The sequence below is a fragment of the Lepisosteus platostomus genome, chromosome 9 (assembly GCF_059453375.1).
Source record: "Lepisosteus platostomus isolate fLepPlt1 chromosome 9, fLepPlt1.hap1, whole genome shotgun sequence".
Taxonomy (NCBI): Eukaryota; Metazoa; Chordata; class Actinopteri; order Semionotiformes; family Lepisosteidae; genus Lepisosteus; species Lepisosteus platostomus.
The window spans coordinates 39,467,931-39,494,471 of NC_142619.1; the positions used below are offsets into that span (position 1 = coordinate 39,467,931).

The 26,541-nt window shown below is 34.6% G+C and overlaps 1 protein-coding gene across 22 annotated transcripts in view; it reads right to left on the minus strand.

The window, feature by feature from the left end:
- Positions 1 to 26,541, minus strand: part of LOC148654992 (membrane-associated guanylate kinase, WW and PDZ domain-containing protein 2-like) — a 395,408-nt gene that overhangs the window by 84,295 nt on the left and 284,572 nt on the right. For 15 of the 22 annotated variants that reach the window (XM_088644985.1, XM_088644983.1, XM_088645004.1 and 12 more), the window contains 4 exons: positions 14,979 to 15,036; positions 12,418 to 12,542; positions 11,930 to 12,058; positions 10,637 to 10,819 (listed from right to left, as the gene is read on the minus strand). In XM_088644985.1, coding sequence (XP_088501111.1) covers positions 10,637 to 10,819; positions 11,930 to 12,058; positions 12,418 to 12,542; positions 14,979 to 15,036 — 495 coding nt within the window. The remainder of the gene's footprint in view (positions 1 to 10,636; positions 10,820 to 11,929; positions 12,059 to 12,417; positions 12,543 to 14,978; positions 15,037 to 26,541) is intronic. The other 7 variants (XM_088644991.1, XM_088644990.1, XM_088644989.1 and 4 more) reach the window with 1 other exon arrangement.

Genomic DNA, 26,541 nt, shown 5'->3' on the forward strand with positions numbered 1-26,541 from the left:
AGAAAAAAAAGGTCAACAGAAAGAGAATTTTTGTTGCTATACGTTTACCTTGATTTATTTTCCATAAAACGTTAGATTATACTACGATATAATCTCTGTCCTGAAAGTTTTAATTAAATGAGCAATTTAAAGGCTGGAATAAAAAGAAAACATGTCTTGAAAATTGATGTATCTTGCAGAGACACTCCACTAGGTCAATGCTATTATGATAACGGCTAAGGACCTTGAACTCTTCTCTTTCTAATAATTATCCAGCATAGATATATAACAACAATATAACACCAGTATATTCTTTTATTTAATGTGTATTTTCTATTTTTTTTAAAAAGCTATTTGTGTTCCTTTAAGAATAACAAAAATGAAGTATCTTAATATACAGTGAAGGACCTGAGTCCATTTTAACTCAAACAAAAGGCAGTAAGAAGTAATTTACCAAAGTCAAATCATGGGCAGGTGCACACAATGGAAATATAACACTTCGTGTTCATAGGCCAGGCAGGTATCTGGAACATGTTATTACATCCTTCTTTTCAGGCTTTACATACTGTAATATACAACACACTAATGTCTAGAATTAGATTTGATAAAATGTGGGCGTACTGCATGTAAAGAGTCTTGGAAAAATTATTGACACAACCCCACAATTTTTACATTTTCTTTCTTTAAAGCTTGCTGTCATTACAACTTTGAAGTATGAATTAATTCTCTATTCTGTACATTCCAAATGTAAACCAACAAAAAGGATGTAAATAGATAATCAATATGAAATAAAAAGGTATTGTAAGCAAAATGTAAGTTTTTAATTTAGGTGCACAAAATCACCTTAAAATCCAAAGGGTTGAAAAGCCTCTCTTTGCTATAATAGGGGTGCACGTTATTTCTAAATAAATACATTCGACTCTGTAAGGTCCCTTGGGCAGAAAGTGAATTTCAAGATTCAACCAAGAAGACTAAGGAGCTTTCAAAATAACTCAGGGGTAAAGTTATACAAAGGCACAGTTCAGGAGAAGTGCATAAAACATAAAAAACCCTTCATGTCTCATTTAGAATGCTCAAGATGATAATTAAAAAGTAAAAAAAAAACACCCAGACGTGTTAACACCCAGGTCCATAGATTAGGCTGTCCCTCCAGCCGGGCAAGGAGGAAAATGGTTAGGGAGTTCAGTGCTGGAGACAGCCAAAAAATGTTCATGGGTCAAAAATATCCTGGTCAATCCAGTAATGCGGTTTTGTATGAAACTGAAAAAAAAATCTCAAATCCTGCATGGAGTTTGCAGACATGTATCAAAACATATTGTGGTCAGACTAGACAAAAGTGGAAACTTTTGGTCCAAATGCAAAGTGTTACATTCAACACAAACCCAACATAGTGCATTAGTTAGTCAACAGTATATTGTCAAGAACAGTGGTGTCAGTGTTTTCTTATACTTCTGTTTCCAAGACCGGTAAGCTTGTCAAGACTGATGGGAACACAGATGGATCAAAGTACTGGCAAATCTTTGAGGAAAAACTACTTCAGACCAAAAACTGGGACAAAAACTTTTTGATAGGAAAATGAAAAGCACAAGGTCAAAGCTACACCGGAATGGCTTAAGAATAAGAAAGTGAATGTGCCTCAGTCACCCAGTTAACGTCCTAACTTTAATCCTATTGAGATGCTGAGGAAAAACTTGAAAAACTTTGTCCATAAGTATTGCTCAAGCAACTTGAGAGAGCTTGTGAAAATCTGCCAAGAAAAATGTACAGTACAACTTTACAACCTTCGGTGTAAAGTTGACAATGACCGAACCAAAACGTTTTGCGACCAAAATCTGCTGCCAAAAACTTGCTTATTCCCAACACTGAGTTCATGAGTTTGATACTTGTGATATCACATGTTTCAGTTTTTTTCTCTACATGAACTGTAGTGTAATTTATTTCACTATCATTTGTAGTTTTCAATTTGAGCATTCAGATTTGGTCAGGGAATTGAAGAAGATATAGTTTGAATGTATACGTTTCAGTTCCAATAAGACTAGGACTTACAGTACTTTATATTTCACAAATATAAAATTTCTGTTTCCGCCTGACCACCTGTTACTACTAATACTAATCTTCATTATCTTATTTATACTGGGCCTTTAATGACACCTCATATAAAGGAGCATTACAATAAACAAACAAAAGAAAAAACATTACCTGTCATTACATTTTCATTTAAATAATTTATTCTAGGAGAAATTATCTGAATTTATTTTAGGTTTCTTCTAAATACACCCACTAATTGGTTTTCAATTTCTGTCCTTACACTGAAATTCAACTATGTGCAATATATACCAACAACTTTCTTTGTTTATTTACAGTATTGGGGACACTTGGAAATCTTCTTAAAAAAGCACTAAAAAAGAACTAAGAACATGGCATATGCAGTATAAGGAGAAGAATGAAACAACTAAGAGGCCTCCTATCTTTACAATACTATTGTCAAAAAAACTTCAATCAGATAAGAAGATCAGAGAAGAAGAAACATTCAGAGCTAAGGTTTAGTGTTTTATATGGTACACAGATGAGAGCTATTGTAAAAACAGAAGATACTGTATCATTCAAATGTTTCATTGTCATGCAGCACCACTCTTACGGATTTTTATAAACGTATTTTTTTAATCTTTTTGATTCAGAATTATGTAAGATGCAGGGGTGCCTACTGTTTATATTTTTTAGCCAGCATATAAAGACAATTTCGAAAGCTATTATTTCTAATCTAACAGTTTTTTGCTTATCGAAATTGTGGAGTTACAGTGAAAAATTGGGCAGTCACATGGGTCAACTGAAGAGTTAATGCTCTAAAGATCTGAGGATAAGCTTCTGATCTCCCTTGAAGCTTTGAGCTGTCTGCTCAATTATACTTGGCAAAAGCAGAAGTCTGGCTTTGTGCCTCAGGAGAAAGGACAGAGACTTTGTGAAACAACTTAGGCCACACTGCAAAACCAGAAACTACCCATTGCTGACATCATCTCTTGACTGCCTTTTGCTTCATTTTTGTTTAATTCAATTAGTCTGATAGAGGCTTTGATTATGCTTTCTTCATTCCATGTAAAACAGAGCGCAGAAATAAAATATCCCCCCAAACGTGTGCAAGCTGTAGATGACATACAACCAACATACTGCAAAAGACCGTGAGGGTTTGCCACCTCCCTTACCCTGCAAGTACTGTACAGTATTACTGTTCAACTAGAATTAGATGGATGTGGTTATGGCTAAAACAAGAAATGTGTGCTGCACTAACAGGAATACTCAATGAAGTGTTGCACTGCAGGCCCGCTTTGTGGCTTCTTTGCATTATGTAACACACATTAAAACTACAATTAAATTCTGACAGCCTTCAAGTACAGCATCTCTCACTCACATCTAAAATTATAGCTTTACTAAATGCACACCATTCTGAAGGAAGAGTAACACCCATTATTCACATTTCATCAAACATTTTCAGTTGACCTTGTTAAGCTGCCACCTCACTTTAAATATTCAATTATTCTCATCCTTTCTGTGTCATACAAGCCACTAGATTGTGGAATTAAAGAAATACCACAACATGATCATTCCAAAATCTTTTGTTGTTTGTAAAATTATTTTCCTAAAACTACGAACCTGTGTACGTTTTCTGAACCTTAAATAATTGAGCTTATGTCATTTAAAAGCTCCCTTTAATTCGAAAACAATTCTGTGAATCATTCTCTTGGAGGGTTATAATAGGGTTATAACGCTTCAGCAAACCAGAGTTTTACAGATTTCAAAGTGTAAACTGAAGGTGCCTTACACATATTTTTATTTTGTTCTTTTATTTGGTAAGGTTTAATTAGATCCATTGCTGTACTGTAGCTATACTTTATTTGTGTCTAATTTAATTTTATCATAATAATCTTTTGTGGTCAATTATAAGCATTAACAGCATCAGCATCAAGATATGATAAAATGACCACCCTGACATTTATAAATACTGATAATTTAGTATTTTTTTCATCCTTAAAGATTATCAGTATTCATGAATATCAGGGTGGTCAAGTTGTTGAAATCCTAATTAATATATTTTAAGAGAAAAAATCCCATTATGGGGGGTCAAAGTAGTGACATTTCTGGCATAATACTAAAGCCAAAAATTGTTTTAGTATGAGACAGGCTGTTACAGTACTTTTTTTCGCATTGATCATTTTCTGCTTCACAGAGTATCGATTGTTTGTTATGAAGACCCCCCGATGAGCGCACACACTGTTCAGCCCGTTAAACATGTGCACCAACTAGGAGTGTCCCTCCTGGCCTCAGAGTCAGACCTGCACCTGCTTTCCCTGCACTTCTTCCCCTGCCTGCCTGCACCCTGGGCAATTCCAGTGGGTTGAGCACTACCCCACACGTCAATTTTTCCAGGAGCCCGGCCACAGGAATACAGACTGACACTGATGAGTCTGACACCCGTGGGGCCCTTTCTTCCAGATTTCTGCATACAATATCACGACAGGCCAGTTTTGTGCCAACCTGTCTTTCGCCTGAGGTGTAGTGAGCCGGGCCCTCCCCCTGGACTGTGAGGCCCTAGCTCTTGGGTCCGTAAAACCTACAGTGTCCACCCCTGTGCCCTAAGAAACATAATTATTATAAAGAATAGGGAGTATCCTTTTACACCACTGCACTATATGCATTTTAGTTAAAGTATACCGTATTATCCTCAATATCTAATATAAGTTCACGCTTTTTGGAAACAACACCTGAATTACTCAAAATTTTTACTTTTGACAGATATAGTATTCACTTAATAGGATATGAAATACTTAAACAGCACCAAAAACAAAATTGATATTGTCTTCAGCAGGCTGATTAAGATCCAGAAAAAGTGTACTACAATTGAAAAATCTATTGAACAAATGCTTCATAATAATTGGTGGTTTCAGAAACACCACTAAAGGTCAAAAAGAACTGAAGTACTTGGTAAAGCCTGCATAGCTCTTATATATGTAAAAATTAATGTTGCTGTTGACAACCATCAGCTTTCCATAAAATTACTGACATAAATACAGCTTTGAACTCTCAGTCCCAAAAATTAGTTATTTCATTGGTGCAATCAAACCACCCTTTGCTAGGAGAAATGCATGTGTTAAAGAATGACAGAAAAGGCATGATTCATAAATTATTCGTTATTGTGTGAGCATATTATTAAATTATTTATTGAAATACAGGGTGCATATATTAGTCTGAAATGTTATAAAAATGATATACAATGAGTATATGTAGCATGCAATTATCTTAATTTTGTAACAGAAAATGTTATTAGTCTGTGAATATGAAACACAAAATTATCTTAATCACCTGCAATTTTTTTAAGTAAACCACTAACTTTAAAACTGGTATATTTGGAAAAGTATTCAATCTTTCTCTACAAATTATTTTTTAATTAAGGATCAAACTTTTACAACCTGTATATAACCTAACTGGCACAGTATGAAGACAACACTCAGTTACCCTCTAAAATATACCAGCTGCTCCTCTGCACACTGCATTAGGAAGGCACATCACAGAGAGACAGAAACAGCGGTGACTGTTGCATGGAAAGCTCAGCCAAGATTTGAAGCACCAATCGCTAGACAAAAGGTTAGATCTTACACTCCGACTGGTGTACTTAACATTTGAACCACTTGAGTCAACAGCATGATTGTAAATTACAAGGGCAGTATGTACTGTACACACAGAAGGTACATTCTTTAATACTGTGTTGTCCTTAAGGAAGTTACATCCCTGTGTACCTGATTGTAGAACCTTTAATGGTATAATACTAACCTTTAAGATGCCAAAAAATCGAAATCTTAACATAATGGTACTGTTGCTCTATAAAATCACCACCAGGCACAGTGCTCAATTAGAAATTATAGTGCTTGTAACTCTTTGCCATTAATATCTGAAAATAGACAACCAGATGGCACACAAATAATCAAGCATGACCTTGGCAAACATTTGGCACTGTGTAATATTGATCTGCATGCTATAAGATGTGATTACAGTGGCCGAGAAAAGCATGTCCTCAATTAAAGTCTCATAGTTTTCTGTAAACCTCTGTCACAGCACACATGTACAGTATGTGTGTACAGTAAATATGCACCATTGACCAAAAACATACAGACGTTACCACATATACAGTGTGGTGAAAAAGTAAATACCCCCCATTAAGATTTTAGGATTTAGACATATCTGACCATCACCTAGTCCAAACAGTAGAAAAAACTAACCTCACTTGACACACACAGATTCGGCATTGCAATTATTTATCAAAAAATCATTTAAACAAATTAGACACTTCTTTTAAGAATTGATCAGTTTCTCACATTTCCTGGGAGTATCTCTGGCCCACTCATACTTACAGAACTGCTTCAACTCTGTGATGTTTAAGCACTTTGTTGTATGCACAGCTCTCTTTAGCCACAGCATCTCTATGGGGTATATGTCTGGACTCTGACTTGGCCATTCCAAAATCCTTAATTTCTTCCTTTTGAGATACTGTATCTTGTTATAGATGTTCTTGTGCGTTTTGGATTATTGCTATTGCAAGATCCACTTTCAGTTCAACTTTAGCTGTTGGACAGATGGTCTCACATTTTCCTGTAGAATACAGTGGTATAGTGTGGAATTCATAGCACACTCAATGATAGTAGCTTGTCCAGGTCCTGAGATATCAAAGCAACCACAAACCATCACCTCACCGCCACCGTGCTTGATGTTATTTGGCATTATGGCCAAAAGACTTCACTTTTGACTCATCTGTCCAGAGCAGATTGCTCCTAAATTCTTCTTTTCAATTCAAGTGCTCTTTTGAAATATTAAGCTGTGCAGTGATGTTCTTCTTGGACAGGCTTTCCTTCCATGAAAGCCATTCTTATTCAATCTATTCCCGAGGGTGGACTTATGAACGCTGACATCTACTATAGCAAGAGAGACCTGTAGATCATTGAGTATAACCTTGGGGTTTGTTGAGACTTCTAGGGATATCATATGATTAGATCTTGGAGAGAATTTAGTAGGACAAGCACTTCTGGATAGAATGGCAATGGTCTTGAGTTCTCTACATTTGTAGATTATCTTTCTTACCATCAAATGATGGACTTAATATTATTTGGAAGTAGTTTTGTAACCCTTTCCAAACTGAAAAGCAGGAACATTTTGTTCTCTAAGACAAGCACTGAGGCTTTGATTAACTTTTCTGATTTTAAATACACGTGGAATCACTTCTTGATGATCAGCTAATCATTTGCACATGTTTTGGTGTACCTGATTTCCAAATACAGTGCCCTCATACAGTAGAACAAAGTGTCTGTTTACTGTTTACACATAGATATTGAATGCTGGCTGATTTATTAATAAAAACAATTACAGGCTAGGTGAAGGTCAATATATCTAAATATGTTAAACCTTAAGGGAGTGTACTTATGTTTTCACCACATATATTTTGACATCTTTCAGAGACATGTCTTTATCAATAAGTACATACTGTACAAACACACACACGTAAAGCTACAGTATTGGTATCATCGCAACAGTCATGTAAAGTACATAATGAACATCACTTCAGTTATGCATAATTATGTATTCAATATAAATACCCATATTTATTCATATCACTATTTTAAATAGTTTTCTTCCATATCATTACATTACAAGTCTGCATTTTACATTACATGCCAAATCATATTTGTAACTTTCTTCTGTTAAGGAAAAGTAAGAAAGGCTGCACTCTGTCAATGGACACAGATCTGAACATTTACTGTACCCTGTGTGTTGGAAATGTTTTAAATAAAGCTTTTTGAAAAGTGCGATAGAGATGTGATAGCCGAAGACAATCTGATTGCTGGTCTTTTCATGGAGGACCTCTTTGAAAACTTTAGGAAATTAAACAACAGGGTCATTGGTGACAATTTAATTTGATTTATGAAGACGAAAACCGAAAACATAAAAAAATGTTCTTTGATGGTCAAATAATCATATGAGCACTCTACAGTGTTTTTACCAAATTATTCAACTTATCACTTTGGAGAAACAGAATAGTCTTGCATCAGTTTCTTTTTATTTATTCACCTGATACATCAGAAAGAACCATTTGAAGAAGGACCAATATGCTACTAATGAATGTTCTTATATGTTAGGTTCTTTAAAAGGCAACATCCCCAGGAAAAAATTGAAAACATTCTTAGCTTTGGCATATACTGCCATGAAAAGTCACTTGAGATGGGCACTAGTCATGGCTACAGATGGCTACAGATCCAATCACTCATTGAGTGAATCACATTTGCAAGAGCAAGGTTTCATTAAGATTTACAATGTAAAAGAAAGAATTTCAGTAGCGTGAAATAGATGGCTCTTTTGGTTCTTGACAGATATGTCTTTCTCTGTTTGGAATTAAAACTTCAGAATTTACTTTTAAAGAAGCAGATTGTTAAATATAAAAGTGCAAAGCAATGGTACTGTATATGAATACATACTGTACATCTGTTCCTTGCTGTATTTTAAAAGATTGACTCTTATCCAGCTACAGTACATTCAAACGAACTGCCATAACCAATCCAGTATGAAAATAGTTACAGTACAGTATGTGACCAACTAGTCTCCTTAGAGTGCAGTATTTACCTGAGCATAGTTGTTTTGAAGGGCATTATAATTATAAAAGGGGAATTTCCCACTCTATTATTACTGTAGGTATCACTTACTCTTCTGAGATACTCCTGACCTATTCCAAAAGATGAGCTGAGGCACCCTGTCCCTGTGAATAACAGCTCTTTAGTTCTCTGACTCCCTCAGACCTAAGCAAGGATTTCAACATTTCATTGACTTTTTTTCAGATGTGATTCTAATATTGTTCCCTTTTTCAAATTCTCTTGGGCTCTTTGGATTTGAGGCTGCCCACCTGCAGTCATTACTGGCGTTTCTACATGTGGGACATCAGTTGCCAATTTGTCTTGTGAAAACGCCAATATTCTTTTGATCTGTAAATACTGTATATGGAAATTCTCCAGTGTATCTCAGCTATTTTTGCTTCTTTCTATTCTGTTTTCTCACAGTAGCCTCTCATAAGGAAAGTACCATCACTCTCTTCCAAAACTTCTTCGTTTTGAAAGATCTGAGTAAGACAATATGAAGACATAGACCGTGGTTTCTAAATGTGTGTTGTTTCTCAGCTTAAGCAGCACGTTATTCAAAGATAATATATTTTCACAAGACAATGGGTTAAATAATTTGAGTATGGAATACATGATACTTGCACACCCGCTGTAAGTAACTGTAGGTGGGAAATAATATTTTCCTTTTTTAACATCTTCTGATGACTATACAATTTATTTTCTTATTCAAATACAATTATAGGAACATCAGGTTCAACCTTGTAAATAATAATACAAGATCTGAAATTCCTTTCAAAAACATCACTAAAGGAAAAGACTTGCACCTATTCATATGTGAAAGACGAAACTTACTGTAGAAGGTGTGCTCTGAATGTACAGTATGGATAGCGAATTATTTGAAAACATCATAAATGATTGCATAAACCACTGCAGATAAGAGACTTCTTTTATCAGTTGTTCGGTCTTTAGTTTTTAAAAGTGTAACAATAATACTAATTAATAATTTCATTAAGTGTTTCTCTTGTAAATACCTCTTGTAAATTAGAAGAACAACCATGAAAAGAACATCATCTACTCGTTGATAAAAACGCTATGACATTTAAACAGGAAAGGAAAAAACGAAAACAGAATTATACAGACATTTATAGACTCCATTAACTGTTATGAATATATAGTTATTATTTCAAATTGCACTGAAGGGGCTTTATTTGTATCATAAGGCTGGTAATCAGGATTGAGAGACTTAAAAACAGATGGATGTAGTAACCAGATGCCAGTCACTAGCAACAGAAAAACTTAGAAACCTACAGTGGGACACAGGTATTCTCTAAGCTTCAGTATTAGTGGGTTGTCTTTATTATTAATATTTAGAGCACCATGAAATTAGAAAACCCCATTTTATCCTGTCAGTTAGTCACAAGGGGAATAGTAAGTGGTTAGTGTTGAAAAAGCATTTTAATATAAGGGATCATTACCATCATTCTGTTGCTTTTTCTTACCTTCTTTTGAGCAGTACTATATCAATGCAATCTCAGACAATTAATCCATCCTACACCCAACAAGTCTGTATTGCTTTTTAAGTGCTGTCATAACCTCATACCCAAATCTCCAAACTCTAAACCATTTTGAAAAGATGGCAGGCCACACAAATAGCAATCAACATTTGCATACAACTATGTCTGAGCAACAGTATCTCAGGAACAGTTTTTTTTTATCCAGCATGCCTCGTAAAGTAAAATGTAACACATCTAAATAACTGTTTTAAAAAGCTAAGAGACATTTAAAGTAGCACAGAAAAATACCAGACTATGCTGGTTTGTTTACTAATACACTGGAGTAGGTTTGAAACCTTCAGAACCGATCCACAAAATGGTGGAATCTGATTAAGTGTAAAGATTGAATGGCCATGTCTGTCTCAGTGTACTTAATTATACTGCTTTCAAGATTTAAATGTAAAATTAGAAAGGCAGTTGCAACTAAGCTGCCCTGAAAGTGCCTTCCCCAGTTACCTGTGTCCATTTTGCCATCTTGTGCTGCTGGCCCTTCAGGTATGACACTTTTCACCTGCAGAAACTCATCAGGCTCGTCCCCACCTATTATAGTGAAGCCAAATCCCATGTTGCTCTTCTTCAATGCCGTAGACAGGAAGGTTCCCTTCAGCTGCGTGGCATCCCGAGTAAAGAGTGGCTTTTCTGTGAAGGTTCATAAAGTGGGGAAAAAAAGTGAGAGACGTACAGTACATAACAATAGCACACAAAAGATATGGGAAGAGGGTGTTTCATGTCCACCACAGAAAATAAAAATTAGATTGCACTGAATTGCAGAAAAGCTTTTAACCTATGAAATTAATGCAGGGTACTACTTAAGTATAAAACCAACCATTCACAATTCAATATTATAGAACAGCATAATATAGCCAGCTATACGCAGGAAATGTAGATACAAACAAATTTAGGGCAGGCTTACCATTCTTTTGCTCCAGGCTAATGTTTTACTACAAGAACAAGTATTTTTTCTTAATATTGGCTCTTTTTATCAATAGTTGTTTAATTCTAGTTTTGAATGATTAATACATTTTTGGTTTATCTATCTGACTTGTCACTTTGGAGCAAAATCTTAGTATGGCTGACCCACAGTTTTTACTTTGTCAATTTTGAGGGAAAAAGCGAGGTTTTGTGATATCTAACAATCCGGAGCCTTACGTACTGTATGCCTTTATGAGCAGGTACATTCTACAGATTCATACACAGGAGAGGTACATAGATTCCATTGTGGTCTCTTCACAATAAAATAAAAACGTCCTGTGATGTCTGAGAATTGAATATATATAGGAAATTTAAAAGCAGAAAATCATGTAATTCTCAGTCTCAAAATGAAACACAGATCAATTTTACTCTCAATCTTTTAGTATTCAGTATTAAATAATTGTGAATTTTTAAATAGTTGCCTTTGGTACATGATCTTAATTTATTATGTATGAATTCAGAATTTAATTCATATTTGGGAACTTTTTAGCTTTATTTTTAGAGCACAAGCAGCATCGAAGGCTGTCAGATATCTCAGATTTGTGATTGCAACAGAAACAACTAAAGCTAAGGAGTGAGCATGCGTAACTGACACAGCAGGCAAAAACCAGGGGCTGGGCACTGCACTTCCTGTGCCCTACTTAGAGAGGGAACAGAACAGCAGGAAAAAAAACTTCAAAACGGCTAAGGAAAAAGCAATTTCAAAGTGCTGGTGATGTACTTATCCCTTTATTTTACAAGAGTGCATCTTTGCTGAGAAGCTGCACTGTGACGTACCATGCAGCCTGTACAATCCAGCACTGCCGCTTGGAAACTGGGACAGGTCACTCATACTGCGGGAACGCTCGGGTGCAGGGCCGAAGTGAGCAAGTTTAGGCCTAGGTAATGTTGATGAGGAGCCCTCTACTGTTACAAAGGAGAAAAACCCTCATTCGTAGGCTCCAATCTCATGCACATTCCCCCACTGAATACTGATGTCCTTACAGGTTAGTTCAATCAAAAAGCATTCATCTTTCCTCTTTCAGTGTACTCGTATGCTTTCACAGCATGATGATTGATGCTTTAATTAAAGCCTGTTTGCTCTCTGCATTATCAATGAAACACAGAAAAAGTGCACAAAGATTTTGAAAGACAAGCACAAGAGTAAATTTAAGTTATCTATAACTGGCTTCATTACAGAAAAGTATGAAGACTTTGTTCCATTGCGCGCCACTACCGTCACACCTGATATCACCTTTGAGAGGAGCAAGAAGCTAAATGATTACCTCGGAAGACTTGGACAGCCTGCAAAGGCTGTGAGGAGAGATCTTGGTTTGGCATTTGCTGCTGCTGTAGTCTTCTCTTTGCTTCAAGAACAGGGTTTTCAAACTGGGTCCTTCTGTTTATGTGACTGGGAGTGAAATTAAAAAAAAAATTAACAAATAGCATTAAAATGGACATTTAAAATTTTATGTAAATGCTGTTTTTTCTAAAGTAATGAATTCAGATTATTTTGCTTATTTTTTTAAAACACTACGGTTGCCTGCTAGGCACTGAAAGGCACGGTACAGTGTCAAACACAGTAATCCAGTAAGCAGCAACAATTCCAGAAATGACTGCTGAATTCTCCTTTTGTTTTTTCAGGATGTTTCAGAGTTATTAAATCAAGCCAATTTGAAACAGACAGTTATTCAATTCCAAGAAATCTAACAGCACTAAATTCAACATTTGCCCAAAATAGCAAACAGAGAAAGAGATAGTTCCAGTAATAAATAATTTTTTTATAAGTTAATATAAAAAATATATTTAGATAACCCAAATATTAGCTAATAGCATACATTTTTGGTACTTAGAATCATAATCAGTTTGAAAATAAGACTGCTACATTTTAACATATTTCCTGTTATTGCTGGTGTATTATGTTAAATCATTAAACGTCAAGTTCATTTCCAGGACTTACACATCTTCTAACAAAATTAGCAAAATGATCAGAATGTTAACTTGGCTTATGAAACGAAATGATTAACTGATTATGTCAAAGACAGCTTTTAGATGGAAATGAGAACTGGATTGTTATGGGGTAAAACTGAGTCTAAATGCTCAATCTTTCATACTGTATTCTAGTAATTTGCAAATTTACACAAAAAACATAAAACAGCTGAGTGAGCAATGTACTTACGTTTTTTTTTAAGTTAAGATATATTATTAAAAACCTACTCAGTCAACTTTTGATTGTTTTTAATTTGGGGGGGGGGGGGGGGGAGAAAGGTAACCTGAGAATTTAGGCAGCCTGTAATCACGAGATATACACTGTATGGTGCAATATTATTTATAGATTTGTATTCATTTTTCATCTTCAAGTTCACATTTACGTGTTCACATGTTTGAATCCTGCAACAACAGGTATCAGAGGCATTTGATAAATTCCAGATCAGGCACAGTATTTGTAGAGCTCAAAGTAAGATTCGCTTTCGGCGAGGTTACTGGGAAACGAGTATCTTTTAGTTCTTGTGCCTTAAATTCGAACATTTAATAAGGAGCACCCAGAGACTGGCTCTTGGATTGATGCTAACTCCAACTGCTTAGTCTTTTTTTTTTTACTTCGTTTAGACCAAGCAGGCTACTAAAAATATTGAAGCTGAAATGAACCTTTCAGCACCATAAAGGGTTTATTTCTGCAAATGTTTTACATTTGTAAATTAAAAAAGGGCTTATTTGTATTTTTTCCCAAAGGCTCTTATTTCATTGTTTACTTATTGTTATCAAAAATGAAAACTTATCTTAAGTTTTCATAGACCATTTTTGTCAATTTAAACCCTCTAAAATTAAATATTCCTATGGTACTGAGTTCTACCATTTTATTACTGCAGATTCTGCAACTTTGCCACAGAATGTACTGTATCTGATATGATGCGCATATCATATTACCCATTTGCTTATTTTCATTCTTTAGTCTTGGTAGTATTCACTGTGTCAATCTCTTGTGACAGTAAATTATTAAAGCTCTATTCCTATGCTAGTAAGCCAAAAGCCACTTATGAACTCATAAACAGCCAAACCACAATACACAGAGCTTCTAAAAAAGTTATTCAAATACACACACATTCAATTTCAACTTATTTATACCAGAGCAATATATTATAACTGGCTTCGTTCCAGCAATTTTAAGTTTTCCTGACACTTCGATTGTCATGCTAGGACTAAATGGGAGTTCCACAGCTTAAGATTAGTTTTTCCTACACGAGTTTGCATTTGCTAGGCTTTCTATCTCCTGAAAATACTGCAGGGTTTCTCATATGGGACTAATAATATAAATGATCTGAAAACGAAATACAATGCAATAAATATTCAGATAGTATATGATATGGTCAGAGATAGATTCTGAAAAGATCCAATGTATTGCTGGATGCTATATGTCTGAACTGTTGCTTTCCTAATAAGGAATTAACTGATAGCATTAATCTGGAAACCTAGCCACAATTCAATGTGAAATTGCTTGTCTGTAACACATGCATTGCTTTGCTGATAAACCAACTGGTCTAATCAAGGGGGACTTCGCATCTTTACAGCTCAGCCAAAACTACTCTCTGGGCAGGGCTCAAAGTAACAAGTAAAGTTCCCTGGCCATTGTTGGAACTAAAGGCACCTCGATAAGCATTAACGTAGCTCTGTACATTAATGAAGAAAAATGGCAAAAAAGGAAAGAAAAAGACCATTTGGTTGAATCATCAGGAGCAATTAGTTTGCACACACTCCAAATAGAAAGACATTCTGAGAACATCTGTTTCTGGGTATTAGTGCACATCCACCAAAAAACTGGCAATTAATAAAAGCTGCAAAAACTTACTCAACGTAATAACTGCCGTAAATAGGGTCATCAATTTTCTCCCAGCCATATGGAAGTTCTGAAAAAATACAGCAAAGATGGCATTATTTAGACTGCCTTAGACAAGAAAAGTACAATATTCACTTTTTTATGTGACGCTCTTTATAATAATAAGCGCAAGACTCTCAGCTCCTTTGCTAGTTAGGCGAAGTAGTAACTTTGCTTGCCAATGACAAGACATATTTTTGTTGATGCGTTTTGCTCCCCAACGATGGGAACAGCTTGTTGTTTCAGGATTGATTTTGTTTTATGTGAGTATAGATTTACAGTAAGTGACAATAAAAAGAGAACAAAAAGCAAAAAATGCCTATTTTTATCCAATGGCATTATCAGTGTTACATATTATCAGTTCTGTTGAGAAGAAAATATTTTTTTTTATTTTAGGCGGCTTTTATGTTTTTTTTTACTTAAACTCATTCTTTATTTTAACGCCTCCTCTCTTCAGCCTTATGGCAAATGTAAAAATATATACAAATCTAATTAAAAGAAAACAAATGTTTCCGAGCTGAACAGTTCCTATTCTGCACTTAACTATTCAAGTTGAAATAGCTCTTGATCACAGAAAAGGATGTAAGCACATCTGGAGTTAAAGCACAGACATTAATTAAGTTGACCCTCATCCTTCATCCCCTTCTTTTCTTTGAAAGCTTTGTCAGGTATAGGATGAGGGTGGGTAATTACTTTCATGTGTTGGAGATGTAACAGTTTTTCAGTCTCTATTAAATAAAAATACTTTTTGATTTTTGAATAAGAGTTTAATCTAATTATGTAATTAGTCGTTGTTACTCCGACACTAAACTTCGAAGGTGTTTCTGCATGTTTCAAACTTACAGACTCCCAAATACCTCCTTAAAGAAACTGGTGCACTGTTGTATGCAGATAAAAATTGAATTCTGTTTTTCAAGTTAGGGCCTTCTGAAGCCCCAAATGCACTTTTTCATAAGCTATTCAACTTTGCAAAATACATTCTGTATGCTGTACCAAAACTAACACAATGTCAAAATAATATGTTTAGATGTGTAAACCAGCTTCTGGTTTCTCCTTTTGCCACTTTTATACACATTTTCAGTTGGATTCAATACTTCACAACACATAAAAATAAAATTTATCAGGGTCTTGTTGTAGCTGGGGAACCCAACACATATCTTTATTATCCTTGTTGAGATTAGCATTTATGATTTATTTTCTATAAACAGCCCTACTCGAAAAATGAAACTTGTAGCAGTGTTTTATGAAGGGTAATAATTCTCATAACACTACACTGCTTTCTCTCATTAAAAAAAAACAACAAGTTATTGACCATTTATTTATTTGACCTGTCTTATGTGCTTGCTCATTAGAAATTATCCCCTATTTTTACAAACAATGAAATGCTAAATTAACAGTACCAAAAGAACACAACTTAAATTAGAGAACATATTACAAATACAACACATTTTCTTTGCAAGTGAGAATACAATTATCGGCATTTACAATTCTTATTCCATATTTAATAATTGGTTTATCATGTAAAATTCCTCTATGATTCCTCATTACCACTTTCATACTTGTATAAGCATATATAATATTTCTAAATAGTGTCAAAATAGACAGAATAATCTCAGTTACTACTGGTTCACATTGTACATAACTATTTCTACCTGCTGGATCACTGCAATGTTCATTCTTTAAATTTTTCTTTGCAGGATGCAAAATAGGATGTAAAATAAATGCAACAGATTTGTCTTTATGATATCCACTACCTTGTATGACTACTACAAATAATTTCACAACAACAACAAAAACAACAACAACAATAATCTTTTAGCACATTACCTTTCAATTTATTATGAAAAATATAATTTAATATTAAAATAGAAATATAAAAATAAGAACGAAATATTTCCTACATTTATGTACATTTACATTTGTGTAATGGTTTTGTTGTCTTTTTACCTACAGTATAAGCTTATTATTTTACATAGCTCTCAAACAAATCTTTCCACAAAGCCTCATTTTATACATCAGTTACTGTAATCAAAACTACTATCAATCAGGATTGATACAGTAATCCCTCTTGTATTTCTACCGTTCTTATCCACGATATAAAAATATAATTAATTTTGGGGATCTTGTGATGAGTGTCCCTCACGAGCTGAAAAATGTCATATCCTGACTTAACCATAAATGCAAAAACATATAAAAAAAACTAAGCATATTACAACAGGGAGAAAATGTAAACTTTTCAATGCTATTTTTTTTTCTTTTTTAAAAACTTCAACCACTAGGTATACAATTTCTTCCATCTCTACAGAACACATCGTGATGTAATATCGCCATTCAATGATACTATCACATACGATACTTGGTCACTACAGTGTTGAAGCTGCTGGCAGTATATGACTGCAAACAAGAACTGATAGTGCTTAAGTGTATCTCTTTGCTGAGCCATGCTTTACAAGTCTGGGATCAAAGTTTGACTTCAGACAGCCATCAACTGCTCGATGCATTCTCACTCAGGTTCATTTTTAGTACCTTCATTAAATATTAAAGAAGCACTCTCAAGTTTCTTCCATTCTAGAAACCCCAAAAAAGAGAACATCAGCATGCTTCCTTTTTGTTCTGTATGACACTATATATAAATCCATTTTGTTAAATGCTTAACAATTTTGTCATTAACATAATAAAATTTACATTAACAACAGACCAGACCAAAATATAAAATTTGGAAAAGGACACAATGTATAGTATGCAAAGGCACTATAGAAATAACGATATTTAGTATTTAAGCTACAGTACATATTTGTGATAGGACCTCTTCAATGTCATTAATTTATGAGAAGGTTAACCATTGTAACATTTTGTATGACATCAAGGATTAAGACCCAGCATCATCTTTGTTTGTAGACTTCATTATACTGTACATGCTGCTTCTCAAGGTGGTTTAAAAAGATCCCTTGAGAATTTCATAAGACTTTTAAAACAACAATAACCTGACAATTTATGAATATAGTTATGAAGAAAAATTAGTTTCTTTGAATTAATTAGAATCCCTGCAGTAATTAAGAAGGAAACAAACACACTGTTTTTTTTTTCTTGTTTGTAACATAGTTTAAATACTTGTTAGTTTTCTGAATCTTAGTGGACTCAGTAAAACATATATTAAAACCACACTGAAAACTACAATTTGTTTTAAATTATTCAGACCCTTGCACAGTTTGCACATTTTGTTGTTTTAAAGTTAAATGCCATACATACCATTTTCTGTGGGAAACCAAAATGTTTTTAGGTGCACAACATTATTTTAATGTGTCCCACAATTGGTTGTACAGTAAGGTGTCTCAGTTATGCAGTAAATTTTAAGATTCTACAATGAAAACCGAGGAGCTTTCAAAACAATTCAGGGATAAAGGGTTACAAACATTTCTAAGACCCCTTGTATCTCTCTGAGTATAATGAATTTGATCATTTAGAAGTGAAATAGTTCAGGCTGTCCCTCCAAAATGAGCACCTGGAAAAGGAAGAAATGGCTTAGAGATGCCATGACCATTTGTCTAATAGTCATTTTGAATAACAGAGTTCAATTGCTGAGATGGGATGAAATGTACTTGAGGCAATATCACAGTCACTCCACAAAGCTGCCTGGCCTATATGACATAGCGAAATATCTCAAACCCCACAGAGAGTTTGCAACAAAGCATTTAAGTGATACTGTAAAGGTGTAGCAAAAGGTTTTTTGGTCAAAAAGACAAAAGTGGAAATTTTTCATCTAAATAAAAAGGTACAGTATATTTGAAGCCTTAAAGCAAGAGCCAAATCTACACTGGAGTGGCTTAAGAACACGACAGAGAATGTCCTTGAGTGGTCCAGTCAAAGTCCTGACTGAATCCTACTGAGAGTTTGTGGAAAGGCTGCTGTGATCAAGTCCAGGAAGCCTCCCTAGGAATGGAAAGTCAATTCTGGCTTCCACATACGATAGTAGATTCTCTTCAACACACTATCAGTTATTGAAGTGCATGCATTACCTCAATTTATTTGACTTTAAATGGAAGTATTTTAGATTTTAGTATGTTGCCTGTGAGAACAAGACATTAATGTTCAAATCATGGCTTCACAGTAGGTAATTCATAAACACAGTAATGTTTCACGGTAATTCATAAACAGAAAGTATAAAACATTTCTAAAAGCACATACTGTAGGGATGTATCCAATTTGAAATAGATTTTTTTCTACAGATTTTTCCTTGGCCTTGGCCTTATTTTGCTCTCATGGTGAGTGTTACTTCAGAAAGGTTTTGATCAAACACAGTGAAAATGAATGCTAATTGAAGGAAAAAAGGAAAGCAATCTGACAGTGCCATGTTAGATTTACAGAGTTAACACAGGATAGATTAAATAATTTAAAGTTTTTGCACTGTGTAACGTTTTTTAAAATATACATCCATCTTCTAACCACTGCATCCACTACAGGGTCATGGGGGAGTTGGAGCCTCTCCTAGCAAGCAACGTGAGTAAGGCAGGATACACCCTGGATGAGATGCCAGTGCATCGCAGGGCACAGACACTCACACTAGGGACAATTTTTACAGAAGCCAAGTAACCTACCAGTATGTCTTTTGACTGTGGAAGGAAACTGGAGCACCAGGAGGAAACCCACGCAAACACAGAGAGAACATAGCAACATTACACAGATAGCATCCCAGAAATTGAACCCTGGGCCCCAGTGCTGCAAGGCAACAATATTAACCACTGTTGCACCGTACCCTAGTGTAGGTTAGATATGTCAAACCAAAACTATAAATGTACGCATGTAACTCAGAAATGGTGGTACTGGAAATTATATTAAAAATTATAAACCTTAAAATTAATAAGTGATGCATTTCCTTTTTTGCTCATGTTTGTGCTCAATTTTAAGTGACCACTCATTCCATATTTGTGGACCAAATTTGTTAATGTTAATGTGTTGAACACATCTTTATCTCACAGATCTACTTGACCCGTCCTGCATTGGTCTTTGTAGTAAAGACATAACAGTCGTAAGAACGTGCTTTCATTGGCTTTCTTCATTAAAAGTGTTAGATGTGCATTGTGTTTAGACCTGTTATCAGAGCAGTGCTTGTACAGTATGTGAGTATTGTGCTGCAAAACAAACAAACCGTTAAATAAATGTCTCACTGAAAATGATGAAAGAAATTAGAAGAAAATTAGAGGAGCATGAGGAGCAAAGTGAGTTGGTTGAGTGAGATGGTAGTGGGTACACTTAATTTACTTTAATGTCTGGAATAACTGTGCTGTAATAAACTTTATTACAGTACAACAGTGCTCCATTTACAACAGTAATAAATACTAGATGTCAAAAGGAAAGAAAATGCTCTTTACTAAGAATAAAAACAAACTCTAATACAGGGTCAGCTATAATATCATGTTATTTGTGCAATAATGTGAATTATGGGGAATAACAATGCTTTTTTAAGTTTACAGTATTAATTTCCATTCCAAAATACTGCCAATAGATACCAACACTTTTTCTAAAACTGTTTACAGTTATAACACAAATATTACAATGGATATGTTTGTTTCACACGCCACAGAACCATATCCTATTTAGCCGTAACGTACAGTACTAAGTCCTGCATTTGTGAATTCACCGTTTGAAGAGACTTCAAGGTACCTATTGTAATCCTCGCAAATACCAAAGTTTTACTCTATTGTCGTCTATTAAATATATACATTTGACTATTACTTGCTCCCTTCCCCATTTCCAAAATTAAGTGGGCAAATTGTAAAGTCAAGAATCCCCTGTTTTGGGGATTCTCCCAGCACCAGCAAGCTACTAGCAAAGCACCACTAGGGGAAGAGTCAGCCAGGACTGTCTTGACTAGTCTTAGTGAAACAATAACATCTCTTGGAATGCCATTCTGTGCAACTGGAAGCTCATAGTCATGAGGGATGGACCTTTCCTCCAGTGTACCCTAAATCCCAGTACTTCACTGTGATGTTTGTAGCTCATTAAAAGATGAATGGCCTTGTGGATGGGTGAGTGGATCAGAGAAGCCTGCTTGCACTTTCTCTTTCTCTACATGTGTGTACAGTGGTTGAAGCTGAGAGCCTAGATGTGATTACACAATTGACGATTCCGTATTGGTTGGGCATTTGACAAGAAATCTGTATTTAAAAAAAATAAATCTTAAAAATTGTTAACTTTTAGTGTTTAATGGCTACAGAAAGATTCTTTGTAATCATGTAAACCTTTAAAGAAAGACCATGTGAAACTAAAATGCTGTGTAATCTTTATTTCACAAGGCAATTTTTAATCCCATAACTTGAAACCAAAAAAATGTCCTTCTTTCAGAAGAGAGAGAAACAGCAAGTGGTTCTTTTTCAATCTTTCAGCAGATCTTTGTGTTGTTGCAAAAAAAATAGAATAGTATTCAGTAACAACAAACTGGTGGAAATGAATCCCTTGGAAAATGCATACAATCTGTAATTTAAGATGAATCAATCAATCATTATCTTGTCACTAACTTGTCTCTCACATTTACAGCAGATAAAATCTCCTCTTTAACAGTTCACTTAAAATTAAATAAAAGATAAAAAGGTTAAGAATTTCCACTAGGAAAACATACTTAAATTAATTTCACTAAACACTCATTCATCCCAGAAAGTGGTATTTAACATGTTCTGGAAATTTTAAGACATGGTGACTAAGATCCCAAGTCTTTAGATATCTACTTATATAACGCATACTTCAGATTATATAATGGATTAAATCGAAGTGCCACTGGTGCACTGGTCATTAAGGATAAACCCAGTTCATAATGCAGGGAATTTATTTGACAGGTGATTCTTGTATCTGGTGGACAATTTTTGTAATTAGCAATGGTCACATCCAAATTGTGTCTCCATGCAGGCTAAGGCCTTTCCATTACTCTTACAGTTAATATATGATTTTATGACATAAACAAGGATCTTCAGATGCAAAGCATCATTTATCACAATCTTTCATGAGAAAAGAAACCCATTGCTTCAAAGAAGAACACTGCTTAAACTGCTTAAATTAAGACCACTTCACTAATCATGCCTCTAAAAACAAAAGAAAAACTACTTGAATTTCAGAAAAATGAGACTTAAATATAAATCTTGCCAACTACTGTTCTGTCTGCTATGAAGTCATCAAACGAGTTTTAGATTGGCATAGGAAAGTACTTAAAATTCTAAAAGAAATGTGCTGCTTTCTATCATTCTTAAGCCTAGAAAAATATTTTACAAGATTAGCATCGAGAAGAGGTTTATTTTTGCTATGAGCCATCTTAAATTGCAGGCGCTACACTGATCTCAAAGTAAGACTGTTTCCATGACAACTTCAAGAAGACGACACTTGTTCAAACTGAAAGCTTATAAAGCTTATAAACAGCCACTCCTTCTAACCATGAGATTTTCCTGTAGTAAAACCATCAATGTGTGCTTTACTCTAGTGATTTTTCTTCATTTTAATAATTTAATTTAACTCTTTTACACCCCCATATTTAAGTAAGTAGAAGTCACGTTTTATAGCTAGTTTGCTTACAATATAGTGTCTTTTACTTGTGTCTGTCAAAATCTGTTAATTTAATGCAGTAATTCAAGCATGAGCCAGACTAATTAACATTTGCACAATAGCTCACTTGTTTGTCTATATTCTTGCAGCTTTTGCAGCAAAATCATACAATACATGCAATGGGCCACATTACTACAGTATAGTAGACTTACAGCATCACTAAAATTGATGACTAAATAGCAGGATCCATGTCATTAGAGATATTTATTGTATATTGACCAGACACTATGCAGACATAAAGTACAGTATATGCATATTTTTAATAATAGTATCACAGTGTTGAAGGGGTGTTTTGTTTAGACATGCAGTAGTAGAATGTTTTTTTTGTAAAAAAAACAAGGTAAAAAGAACTACTATAATAGAGTATAAAATATGTCAAATAAAACTGAAAATAACAATGAAGGTGAAGTAAAACATTTGCAGACCATCTGAAAGCATCTGTTGTCTATAGCTGTATGTGAATAAATGAATAAAAATACCACACCAGATCAATTGATCACAATGAGCCATTTCGATGGCACTTTCAGAGAAATTCCACAAGTTGTATCCCCCACATTCTCACAAAGTAAAAGGAAATAACCCAAAAAATCATTATATTGTTTTACAAAAGTGTGTCATCAAATCACATTAAAATATTTTTGTTTCAAATCAAATACAGAAATTGCATTACACAGCATTAAGAAAAATAATAATTACTGAGTATGTTAAAAAATATCTCTTAAAGATTAAGTGCCTTTTACATTTCTGAATATTTTAAATTATCTGTAGATGCCAACTGTAACCCTGAAGTCTTTTGTGTTGTTTCTACACAACATACAGTACCAGCAGCACTCTTATGAACCTCTGAAGTGTTTGAAATGACTAAATTAATGCTGTATCCGAAAAAAAAAACATTATCCATTTGTTAAACAAATCACTATACAAATACAATGCATACCAAATTAACCCTGATAAGTAAATAAAGCAGAGATTATACAGTACAATAGTTTAACTGTTTTCATTTTCTTGTAAGGTCTGCAATGATCAGACAAGTGTTACTAGTATGCTCCAGAACATGAATAAAACAGTTATTGTATTTGTAGAACCTACTGTACAAAAATGCAGATGCAAAACTGTGCTCATATAAGACTCACTCCTGTATTATTCAGCTGATGTACTTAATTTGCATGACACATGCTGTTCAGCATTACAGTTTCTCCCTGTAGTCTTTCTTTCCTTCCCTTTTTACACCAGAACGAGTACCATAGAAGATGAACTTTCATGTATCATGTTAAACTCTCCCAAATTCTGTTCCACTATATTTTCTCACTTTTCTTCCTGGTCTTCTAGGCAAACAATATCAATAGCTTTTTTGTACATAGGGGCTTCTGCAATCTCAGCTCTCAAATTTTGTGAAGTCTTTATTATATATCCTTATAAATATTATTGTAGGATTAAAATTATATAAACATTTCAAGTGAAATTACTAACAGTAAAATTATTAAATATTTTACTAAATGCACTGATATTAATGAAAGAGCTGTAATAGCAGACATTGCATAGGGAAAAGCAAAAACATCTCAGATAATGGATTTCTCCCAGCTGGTATAGTACATAATGCAGTGTTGTCCTGTATTAAGTAAAAATAAATGCTTTGTTTTCTGTCACGACAATTGTCATATTTCTTACAATAATGTTTCCAGTTGAAAGATAAATCCATGTAAAGTATAGGGAAGTGTAACACTTACCAGGTGTATACTAAACATTGTTGGTGGTGGTGGAAGAGAGTCCCCATTACCTGTAAAGTGCTTTGAGTGGAGTGTCCAGAAAAAGAGTTATATAAGTGTAAGCAATTATTATTATTATTATTATTATTATTATTATTATTAAACTCAAAATGTCTCATTTCTGCAGACGTCATCAGGAGTAACTTGAGTCATAGAAATGCAGACAGTATTAGTATACAAACTACTAAAGACCTTAAAACTATTATTTGCGTGGTACAGGGCCCAGAGTAATGAATTGGGAAGCAACAATTGTAGGGTCAAGGCCTAATATTGCACTTAGAATTATGTTTTATTTATTATGTTTTATTTTACTGTGCTGCTTTCACCAAGTAGCTCAGTGCCTTTCTGTGCAAAGCCATAGAAATCAGGTCCATCTGATAAGAGACAATCATAAAGCTGCATCACAGCTGAATAGTCTAATGATATATAGCGTAGATGGACTCCATCAAGTCTATTTTCTTCCTAAAACTACGGGTTCAAGGTCACTATCCATCACCCAGAGGAAGGTCCACCAATGAGGAACCTGCAAGGTGGGTACAAGAACTAATCCCGATAGAATGTCATCACCAACTTGTGATATCGTACTTTAAAAGCAAGAACCCAACTCTTTTTTACTTTTCTATCTATGTGACTGCACGAAGTCTGTACTTACACTTTTCTCCAAGATGCCAGGCCGAGAAAATGAACCAGTAAAGTAAGAATTCAGTTATTCCTTCTACGGCAGAAGAAATCTTGTATTTGTAAACCCACCTTTATATACGCTTGATCAACAAAACACAGTAAGACAGTTGAGCTGGACTCTTGAATATCCATGTATGTTGAACATATATCCAAGTATATTCAGAACCAAGCTACAACTGGGGCGAACTGAGTTTTCCCCACCTTTCTACCTTGCAGCCAAATCCCAAGGAGACAAACTTCACACACTGTTTTTGTTATTAAAGACCAAAGTTAAGCCACACTAACTTTGGTAGAGCTGCCTGAGGGCCAACACAAGCCGCAGAGCTGCGTTGAGCTGTGACACCTGAAGAAGGCTCCACAGTTAAAACACCTTCACCTGTTCCTCTGCAGCCTACTCCTGCTGATGCAGCAACCTCCTTGAACATAATTATGTTTGATTGGTTCCTAAAAGTTGTCAAGCACTCTTGCAATTTACCATTAAAATATCTGTTGACTACAGTAAATTAACACATATCACCTACACAATTAACATGTAAATAAAGTAGGAACAGGATGGCCAGGGAAACAATGTAAAAGTCACAAAGCAAATTAAACTACTTACCTAAATACACCTCTACCCCCCCACCAAAAGACACAATGTTTAACACAATTAACATGCAAGAAGAAATATCTGATTTGCTTGTCAAATAAATATTTGGTGGTAAAACAATTTTTTATGAAGAGTTCCTGAGAATATCTAAATTGTTATTTGGATAACAATATTTGGATATTATTAAAACACAAATCCAAATCCCTTGGTCAGTGACAAATATGTGCAGGTTAAACAAGGTTTATGCAATGAAAATAAAATGTCATCAAAGATACTTTTAACAGTCTTTTAATTTTTTTTTACCACAAAAAATGTAAAAAAGACAAACACTTGATTCTTTTATTGGTTTTTTTTCCATGGGAAGGGACTATTGAGCTGTCTAAGAATTTAGAACAATGGTCAACACCTAGCTCATGTCAACAATTGCAGTTCTTAGGAGATTCAAAGCAAGAAAGGAACTGAGGTGTTTACTGAATTGTACTGGGTCTGAGACCAAATCTTGGTAAATGAAGTACTTGGTAAATCATTAAGAGTCATAAACAGTCCAGGAACACTGGACAAAAAAGACAGAAAAGAAAGAGAGGAAGACAGGAGAGAGGAAAGACAGACACAAGGAGAGAGAAGTGCTAGATGGGAGTTCATCAGCCTTTAAGACCACATTCAAGTTAAGTTTTTGAACCTTGTTAAGAAACCTTGCCAGTCTGTTGTTTTTAGGTTCCTCTCATTTCCTCTGTAAAAACAAAAAACCTAGGTTAAAAATAGTTTGTCCTTGCTAGTGAATGCATTTTTAGAACAGAGAGATAGAGTAGGTTTCCATTCATTTTGTAGCATCCAGACTATTTTTAGTACAGGTATGTGTGCTGCCAAAATGTGGGCTCAATTCCTGCTTAGGGCATCCAGACTACAGAGAAAG